The 10,800-nt window shown below is 31.9% G+C and overlaps 1 protein-coding gene across 2 annotated transcripts; it reads left to right on the forward strand.

Moving 5' to 3' along the window:
* Positions 1-4,831: 4,831 nt before the first annotated feature.
* LOC107911469 (ORM1-like protein 2) lies at positions 4,832-8,293 on the forward strand. 2 transcript variants are annotated; one of them, XM_016839290.2, is made up of 4 exons: positions 4,834-5,204; positions 6,632-6,780; positions 7,564-7,733; positions 7,873-8,293. In XM_016839290.2, exons 1-3 carry the CDS (start codon positions 5,028-5,030, stop codon positions 7,700-7,702), a joined length of 465 nt encoding a protein of 154 aa, XP_016694779.1. In that variant the 5' UTR covers positions 4,834-5,027; the 3' UTR covers positions 7,703-7,733; positions 7,873-8,293. The 2 variants fall into 2 exon arrangements, with proteins under 2 accessions (XP_016694773.1, XP_016694779.1); XM_016839284.2 differs by having other exon boundaries at positions 4,832-5,204; positions 7,564-8,011.
* Positions 8,294-10,800: the final 2,507 nt, after the last annotated feature.

The following is a 10,800-nucleotide window of genomic DNA, read 5'->3' on the forward strand; positions in this document are numbered from 1 at the left end:
GTGTCAGGTTTTTTTTGCCAAGGTTACATGCAGCCTAAAAGCCAGCAAATTCCTTGGACAAACGCTTGAACACCATTTCAATTTGAGTGTTCTAGTCTAAATTAGCCTCATTGTCCATGGCCTTGGCAAAATATCCCACAAGAGTTATCATATGGTCTTTAACCAGAGTACCAGGCTTTTGTTGGGCATTAATCAAGCTAGTTATAGCAGACTATCGAGCCATGGTAGCTTGGCATTCAAACATGTCTTCTTGCTTATCTAGAATAGTTTTGGCAGTCTTACAGCTCTCAAGTTGCTTATATAAGGTGCTGGTCACGCTTGCCAGCATACAACATGATCTATCTCATTAGACTCCTCCCAACATTTTCTAGCCTTAACTTGAGTGGCCGGTAGGCATTTATTATCAAATTTTATTTTAATTTCTCACAGCTCAGGAAAATTATCAGGTTCTTTTTCTATTCCTTATAATAATTTCCTTCAGTTTCTTTTCAGTGAGTATGTTTAAGAAGGGAGTTGGTGTTGTTTTCAAATTGAAAACAAAACATTCATATATTAATATCTTTGTATTAAGAAAATGTTTGAAAATGTTTTCCAACATTATGATATGCATTAAGATGATGCATGCGCCTTACATTAAACCGTGAAAACATTTGTAAGCCATTGCAATGATAATTCCTACACCCATTGAATCAAGCCACCATGGGCTGATCATGATCAACTAGTAAGAATATGGATTTTCATCTAATTAGTGTATTAACCTAATTCTTTAGGCATTCACGTGTACTAATAATCGTGTAATGTTTGGCCATCATTCTAACTTAAGTCGACCTTCGTGGGGAGTTACTTAACTAGAAGATCTTGAGTGTATAACTATTAACTCAACACTTATTACATCATGCACTACAAATGAGTCATTGTGGGACAATCTCATCGAGTAACATGCTGTGACTAGTTGTCCTCTTTAAAGATAGAACTTCTTTAAATATCGTATAATAGTACCTACCACAAAGGCCAGTCCAACTATTATACGGTTATAAGAGAGTTCTACTTACTTTCAGGAAATCTCATCAGTGAGATCCACATGACAATCCTATAGTGGGGTAGTTAAATTTCCATGTCATCATAAGATACCATTGATGGAGGCTATAGGTATTATTTTAAGACCTCCTACTCAATATTTCAAAAAAAAAATACAAGGTTTTTAACATCTAGTTTCAATAATGAATGATCAATATATGCATGACAAGTACATGTGACATTCTCCCTTAATCTATATGGAATGCTTATCTTATATATGTGTGAATATACATTCATAGCTATATAATTATCATTATGCATACCTCATAAAATTAAACGACTCTGACTAGCTAAATTTTCCATGATTCCATCATCGAAAAGAATTGCAAAATTAAAAAATTCACCCCAAAGCATACTTTGGTTATTCAATTTTGCATCCACGGGCTTTTGTTGCGGTACTAGTTCATGTTTTTGTCTTCGCCATCTTTCTGCTACCGGCCTTCGCTGGATCGTTGCCACCAGACCATCGTCGGCCTTCACTTGGTTTAGCTGGGTCGCGTCTACATCATCTTGATCAGTTTGAATGCGTATCGATTGTTTAGGTTTCTAAATAAATGATAAAATAAAACCTTACGTGAAGATGATAGTCCACGATCTAAAATATACATGCCCGAAATAATAAAAAATTACATTTAATTTTTTAAGGATCACAAGTTTGGCGTAATTACTTTATCATCCATAATAATAAAATAACAAAGTAATATCATACATTCATTCGCATACATTCCTTTAAACATGTATATAATTATGAGAATATCACATCTTATCAAATATAATCATACATGAAGAAGAGAGAGAATTTTGGTCTTAGTTTACACTATAAACATAGTACAACCAAAGCTCTAATACCAATTGTTGGAAAAAAATTTGGTTCGAAATGATTTTCTTGCATAGCAGAAAATAAAAATTTTGAAAATTGATCCGGTTTATGATATTTATACCAATAAACCTCAAATCAAAATCGTAATTGTGTTTTCGGATAGACGGATCTATGTCGTTCCCTGCTTTCAACCAAATGGTCTTCTTCACTATTCTCGTACCACAAATTACTTCAAGTGTGGGCTCGAACAAAACGAATCAAACACAAATAATAGAAATAGTTTTCTATTTTTTTTGTGAAAACAAAAATTCTCTCTTTAAAATAGAAACTGATAGAATCGTTATTCCAAAAAATATATTTAATTCTTAGAGAATAAAAGTCTATCTATTTTTGGGTAAAATAACAATATCTGAAAGTTGTGTGTTAATAGCCCTATTGGTGCCATCTATTTATAGGAAGAGAATGTAGAACCCTTGTTGAACTAGAGAAGTTTATTTCAATTATAAATACAAAATCCTAGTTCAACTAGGATGTAGGGGGAGACAACCCTAGTTAAATATACTAGGGTTTGCTGTCCCCCCTTATTACATAAATGGCTTTTGGGCCTCTTCCATATCAGGTCCAATTACAAGTACTTTTTGGGCTTTTAACCCAATAATTTGATCCAACCCAATATTTTTTTCTATTTCCCAAAAATAAACTTCAATATATTTATATTAAATAATTTTCTCATCTCAATTTTATCCTTGGTAAAATTATGAAAATTTTACCATTGATAAATTTTACGAGAAACTATATTTAATATTTCACCATTCAACTTATTCACTATGATTGTATGGTTTATTTTCATTTTTGGGCTTTAAAATAGCTCAAAAACATAAACTCAATCTTTCGATCACTTTTGAGAATTCCTTGTTCATTTCTAAATGAATTCATTTTTCATTTTCATTTTCATTCTCATTTCCATTTTGAGAAAATCACATTCATTTTCAAATGATTCCATTTTCTCTATTTTCATTTTGGAGAAAACCATAATAATTTCCTAAATATTTTCCATTTCTCCATTTCTACTCATTCTATTCATTTTGATTCAACACGCAATTCATTTCTAGTTTCAACGAGCTAATAGATGGACATATTGGACATATGCAATTGAGACTCAAATGATTTATAATTAAGTTCTAGGTTTTCGCTTATTAATTATAAACTCATTTAGCCATGAAGTCATTCTACTATAGTATTGTGATTGAGCTCTCCCCAATGACATACCATTACGAAAGTAACTCGATTAGTGATTATCCAATGACCTTGTCATAAGTGTGTTATCCTTATAGGATATATTTAATCTCTTTTAGACAATATCCATTCTCTCAATATGATCTTATTTTATCTCATAATAACCATTACATCTTCCTTCTTGAAAAGTCAATTACTATAAAATAGTAATCAAGTCATTCCTCTCAAAGACGAATGACCCTGACCACATTTACTTTTCATCAAACATGTAATGTTAATGAGAGGATATCATTTACCCATGTCTCGGGTTATGAATTCCACTGTTGTGAATGACGTTACATATTGTAGAAGTTGTACACCCAACGCACCAACTATTGGTTCATTATCTATTCGACCTTAGGTTTTTACTTATATCAAAGTGTACGAGTCATGCATATATAATCCGTTATCCACTCAAGATTTAGGTATGCCACACTATGAACGTCACAAGTGAATAAATCTATAAACAAATTCGAGATCTATTCTTCTTGGGTCTTGTCTAATGTACTGTCAGTCTAATCAGTCACACATGTCTCTATCTTCTGGGAGTCATCTGCTCCGATACCCAAGACAAAATATCTTCATAATTGAACTTGATAGACGACATATTAGTCTTTCAATCGGTTTGCTCGTTTTCGATTAGACTAAGAACATTTTTAGGTTTGTATACTAATACATGTTGTCTTTTTGTATTGCGATCTGATCACATAATACTACTTAGTATTAGTTAAACAGTAGCCAACTAGTGAGCAACATTTGCTTCCATTTTGATTTGCGTGCAAAAATCATATGAGGACATTATACAAAGTATTAATGTAATTCATGAATAATTTTATTAACTAATCTTTTCAAAAAAAAAAATACAAGTGTGCATTGACAAAAATACTACAGTTAGAGCACCAGGTCCAACATAATCACTGTCATCTGGGACCTTGAGTTACAATGCGATCCGACTTGTCAAGTGATGACTTCATACTCACATGGCAGATGGAATTTGTAGGTCACCGAGCTCCACAACATTACCTTTAATTCAAACATACTTAAAACTATAACAATGTCTATCACAAACAAAAACAAAAATAAACCTATAAACTCTAATTTCTGACCGCAAAAAAAAAAAAATCTAAGAAAGTACTCGTTTTCACTTTCTCTCTCAAAAAAAAAGAATTTTTCTCATAAATATAAAATAAAAGGGCCTAAATTCTTAAATTTCTTAAAAAAAAGGCATATACTTATAATTTAACCCAAGAATCAAACACATATTTAATTCACTTATAAATTATTTTTAAATAAATTCTTTGAAAAAAAGGTATAATTACTTATTCAACTCTCCAACTCTATAAAAAAAGTCATTTTAAAATAAATTTGTATATTTTTCTATTAAAATTTAATAATTTTTATTTTTTATAATTTTTTGTCACATGTCACGCCGAAATGACTTTAGTTGAAAAAAATTAAAAATATTTAACTTTAACTATAACTGATAAAGCTAATTGTCAAATAATATTGTTGATGTATTTTGACAGTTCAAATAGCTAATTTAATGTAAAAAAGAAAATCCAAGAGCTTAATTGTTATTTTTTTTAAGAAAAGAAGTTTGAAAACATTTTCATTTGCATTTTAAAAATGAAAAGGACGTGTGAGCGATTTTTACACGCTTAAGCCTATATTTATTAAAGAAAAATCCACGCATACTCCCCCAAATCTGTAGCGACCGCTTCGCAACAACGGAATTGGTGAAACCCGAATTCACTACCAACGAGCACAGCTTTCACCATTATCAATCCTTGAGTCACCCATCCGTTTGTTTGAGGAAGAAAGAGAAAGCCCAGAAGAGATATAACCAAAGTAAAAGATGTACGTGAGAGCTGTGCCACCCACAGATCTGAACAAGAACACTGAGTGGTTCACCTATCCAGGGGTTTGGACCGCTTATATCTTGATCGTTTTCTTTTCGTGGCTCATGGTTTTATCTGTATTTGGCACCTCTCCGGGAATCGCTTGGACCATTGTTCATCTCACCCATTTCTTTGTAAGCTTTCTCTCTCTCTCTCTCTCATCTCGATTCGTCAAAGTTGGGTTCTTTTTTTGTCGTAATCATAAAACTTGGGTGTTTTTTTTTGTTGCATTCCTTATCTGGTTTTTAATTTGATATTTGTGTTTATTTTCTTAGGGAGTGTGTTTTCTTGATAGATTTTTACGATTTATTGAAACTCCCTGCGTTTGTTAAAATTTTGGGATTATTTCCTTAAGAAATTTAGCAGGTACCTTGGTTGCTCGTTGTAGAGGAATAGTAGAAAGTTCGACTTTTGAATTTGCATGTTTACCTATGTCTATGAGTACAGCTTAGTATTAAATTGTTCTGTTTTTTTTTTCTTTTGGCTGAATAATTTGTTCTGTTCATTGTGTTCTTGAATTAATTGTGCATGTTCCATCAGTTTCTTGGCCTTTTTGCTGCATATATCTTCTAGACTGTTGCTGGTTTATTTAGATAATTGGGGGGGGGGTGAGTTTCAGCACCAACTGAACTAGTACTTGGAATGAGATGGCATGAGATAGTTTTCTTGGTATTAAATAAGTTAGGCTTGCTCAGCATGCTACTTATGGTTAGATAGAACTCTTGAGGCTCTTTTGTTTAAAAAAAGAAAAAAAAAAAACTTGGAACAAAGGTAACTAGTGCACTGAATTATCTATGGGAATTCGGTGCAATTTCAAGTTGGCTTGAATGGTATATCCATTCTAAATTGCAATCGTACAATAGATGGTTTTCTTAATCCTTTTCTTTTTCGCCGTATAGACTTGCATGGCTAATATGAGGAAGTATAGAATAATACCATACTTCATCAATCAGGATGCTTAGTTATCTTGTATTTCTAAACCCATTGTTTGTCATCCTCTTGAGATGGTTGTAAAGAGTTAATTGACTTCATAATTACATCTGTTTTCCTTTGTCATGACTTGTGCAATGCTTTTCTACTTATCTTGATACTTTTCTTGATGACTTGTTGTCTGAATGAAAGGAAATTTGAATTTTTAATTCGTAAGGGTATGCTCAGTAGCACCCACCTGTGGTTATCAACATCTTTGCACCTCTTCTGAATAGCTTTCTTTCCTGTCTCTGGAGGAGTGGAGGAAAGCATATAATGCAAATTTACCAAAAAACTCTTCCCTTTTCTCATCATGCTTGAGATTCATCTGAATAACCAACATTCCTTTTTTCCTTTTCTCTACGTGGCTAGACTTAAGTTCTTTCAAGTGCTGTTTATAAATGTGAATCAATTTGTTTGTTCCTTTTCAGGAAATAATAAATTATAAATCTATTTGGAGATTTGCTTGTCCTTATACCAAAATTATAGTCTTCACTATTTACTACAACAATCATAAATAATATAGTATTATCAACTTTGCAGTCTATGTTTCTTAACGAGTTTGTTGCGCATTATTCATGTCTTACCTTAGGTTACATATCACTTCTTTCACTGGAAAAAGGGAACACCATTTGCTGTTGACCAAGGTATTTACAATGGTTTGACTTGGTGGGAGCAAATAGATAACGGCAAGCAACTCACTCCGAACAGGAAGTTTTTGACTGTTGTACCTGTTGTGCTGTAAGTGTTCAATTTCCACTATATAAGCTTTTATCAGAAATGGAACTAAAAATGTGAAATATTTTTATTCATGGGTAGGATGATTTTTCTAAAAACTAAATGCCATTAAGGCTTCTCTTTTCACCTGATTAAGAAGCATCCCTTTCTTTTTGATGCCTAGTGAGTTATGGACTTGTGGTTAACATTGCCAAAACCATGAATATCTCATGTATGGTCTAGTATACTCCTATATAATCAATTTGCAATTGTTCAGAGGATAGTTTACATAAGTAAATTTAAGAGAGATGAAATTCATTCAAATGTCCTCACTAGCCATCCACTAGTGCAATGGCTTCCCTTTGGGAAGATGAATCTCCATTGATATCAAATTTCTACCTGGTGATGTTAAGTATGTTGCAGCTTACACTTGTCAGTATGGAAGAAAAAGAGTTGCTACTTTCTGTTTGCTGGATAACATTTGAATGAAAAGTTTCAGAAAGCATGATACCCTGCTTAGTCATTTAAATTTGAACTGTTTACTTTGAGTTAGACATGATTCTTCACTCAGTGTCATTATTTATCTTGAGTCTTGACATTTTGGCGTGCTTCTTTCCATTGTCCCTTTGAAGGATGACATTTAACAGTTGACTGAAAAAGCTCATATATCACTCACTCACTAGACACTATGCCATTCCATAATGTGTTCATCTCTTTTGTGCATATTAAACAACTGTTTACTGCTGTGATATTTTCTTTTATTATGGTTAATGCCATCCTTCTCTTACCCGTCAGTTTCCTTGCCAGGTATCTTATTGCCTCACACACAACAGGTTATCAGAACTCGCTGCTCTTCTTCAACACACTAGCTGTTTTTGTGCTGGTGGTCGCAAAGTTCCCTAACATGCACAAGGTCCGCATATTTGGAATCAATGCTGATCACTGAAATGCAAAGGAATCCACCACACGTTTCTCTGGTACTTGGTTTTTATTATTTGTCACTCCAAAGAAGAATCATTATAGCACTGTACAGATAATGAAACTGAAAAGGGGATTTATATTTCACTTGAATGAAGTGATCGAATACTTATACCTCCCTCCTATCCTTTATGGCAGGGAAAAATACAGTCATATAGAGTAATATCTGCCCTTGTAAGCCATTGAGATCTTGTCCTGTTATCAGCTTCAGCCAAAAATCTCTTCTATTGCCCTCGAACTAGTTGATATCTAGAGATCAATGCACTTTCTTTTGCCTTTAGGATTGACCCACATTTACATGACGTGAGTTCTGGATTGAATCATCAGTGTCCAGGGTATCTCTAATTTTCCCTATCATGAGCAAACCCAAGTACTTGTGCTAGTACTTGTGCACATGGACTATGTCCTTGATCAAAGATGACGTTGGACAAGTTCTCAGTTGTGCCCTATTATTTTTCCTTGCACATCTAAAACCGTACACTTTGACAATTGTGTTACTTGCCGATGAGTATTGTATGATTGCAAAATCTTATACAGTGGTTTGAACTTTGAAGCCTTCTATCAGATCATTTATTTATTCATATACCAAAAAAAAAAAAAAACAAAGAAAAAAACGGAGCTCCTATTGTAGTTTCGCCATTTTCCTGACAATGTTCCCAGAAATAGCTTCATTGGGAAAAGGAAAACATTTGAATCTATGCGCCCTTATTGTTTAAGGAAAACTGGTTTTGCCAGACATTCTTGACTTGTGGAGATGAGGCTAATGTACTGTGAGGTAAGTACGGAGCATATTTTGATTCGCTTAAATGAAGTAGTTATTAAATGGTAATGGAATACCAGCTTTATTAGTATTAAGTAACTTGGTTGATAGAATAGAATAAGTTAGCATTAAATCTATATGCAAATTAGTAGAACAGAGTAGTTATTAAATGGTAGTGTTGTGATAGCTTGTTATTTCTGCTCACAAACTGTTTTGAGTTTGCTTGACTGTGTTATTGGTCGAGCAAAAGTTGAGCTATGTAATACTCGATTCAAACACCTTACGAGTCAAAATTTAGCTTTTCAATATAATATGATTTTATAAGTACGAAGAGCTTAAGTATGAATGAGCTCGAGTTTGAATATGAACCAGCTTAGTTTAAGTAGTTTGATTATGTCTCAAGTTTAAAATTTGATGTTCGGCTGAACTTTAGTCAAGTATTGAACATTGAAGTTTGAATCAAGCTTGAGCTCTAGGTTACCATTATTCAAGTTTGGTTAGGTTCGATTACGCATCTAATTACTAACATAATACTAAAAATTGTTATTTCAATTACCGTTAAAATTAAAATTAAAGATTAAAATTTTGAAATTCAAAAATGATGAAATTGGAGAGTAATGATTAAATTTAAAATATATGCATACTATAGGACTAATAGTAAAATTAACTTGACGGGTTCAACTATATTTAGGGGTGAGCATTAGGTCGAATCGAAAATTTTTGAGTTAATCGAGTTTTCGAATCTTATTTTATTATCCTAACTTTATTTGAAATTTTCTCGAATCGAGTGAGATGGAATTCGAATCGAATCGAATATATTTGTTCGAGTTAAATTTAAAAAAATAATTTTGGGTCTTTGTAACCATTGTCACCCATCTTAATAAAATTTGTTCACATTAATCAAAATTTTTATTAACTTTCATCACTTCATAATTTATTTATTAATTTTTTATATATTGGTTAGCTTCTTTGATTGCTTAGTTGTTTCAATTATCTTCAGATTCTTGTCACTATATATTTTAGAACTAAAAAATATATTAAATGTAAAAATATGATTTTTTAATTAAAGTTATTTTAAAAATAAAATGTGAAATTAATACAAATATAAAATTTTAACACAAATATTTTATGGCATAATTAATAATTCAATTTTAATATAAATATTTAATGTGACTAAACAATTCAATAATATAAATAATATAAAATGTGAAATTTAATTTAATAATATAAATAGTAGATATAAATAAAATTATTACTATTTATGTTTAGTGATTTTTTTGGATAATTTTGATTTTTTATTTGAGAGTAAAGGGTGAGAAGTAAAAGTTTAGGGGAAAAATAAAAAGTTTTGGAGAATAAAATTTTGAGGGAAAGTAAATAAGGGGAGTAAAATTTTGGAGGGAAAATATTAAAAAAAAATTGGAGGGGGAGGGTTTGGGATAAATGGGAGGTGGGATGGGAAGGGAATAAAAGTTTTAGGGGAAAAGTGGGAGGGAGTAAAAATTTTGGGGGAAAAATAAAAGGTTTTGAGGGTTTTTGGGAGTAAAATTTTGAGAAAAAATAAATGGGAGAGTAAAATTTTGGTGGAAAATGGATTTTGGGTAGATTGGGGGGTTGGGAGGGGAGGGAAGTAAAAGTTTTAGGGGGAAAGTGGGAAGGAGTAAAAGTTTTGAGGGAAAAGTAAAAAGGTTTGGGAGTTTGGGATAAAAATGTAAAATATTATAGTTTGATATTCGAATTATTCGAATTATTCGAGTTATTCGAATTCGAAAACTCAACTCGATTCGAACTCGAAATTCGAAAAAAAAATTCGAGTTGATTCGAATAACTCGAATAACTCGAATAACTCGATTCGTTTAACTCGAAATTTGAATTTTTTTTCGATTTTTTCGAGTCGAATCGAGTTTTGCTCACCCCTAACTATACTTATGAGACTAATGGTAGAATTCGACTCAGAATATAACCACTAAAATTTGAGAACAAAATAAATAAAATTAACCGAATAAAAATTGATTTATTTTTCTTAAAAGTTAACATTTAATTTATGTTATATTTGCCTAAGAGTTAGGTGAAGGCAAAGTTAAGCTCATTAGGTCCAAAGTTACAGAGTGGTTCAAGCAGCCACATGTTTGGACTCAAAAATAAAATAAAAACAAAATCCTACGTAACGATGTTATCTTCTCAGCTATTCATCTTTTTACGTTTTTCTTTGTCAACTACCGTAACAACATTTGTAATATACTTTAGATTATATTTTGGTCTTTATAAATAAGATATCATCATAAATTTAATTTTTAATTTTTATA

The sequence above is a fragment of the Gossypium hirsutum genome, chromosome D08, assembly GCF_007990345.1.
Source record: "Gossypium hirsutum isolate 1008001.06 chromosome D08, Gossypium_hirsutum_v2.1, whole genome shotgun sequence".
Taxonomy (NCBI): domain Eukaryota; kingdom Viridiplantae; phylum Streptophyta; class Magnoliopsida; order Malvales; family Malvaceae; genus Gossypium; species Gossypium hirsutum.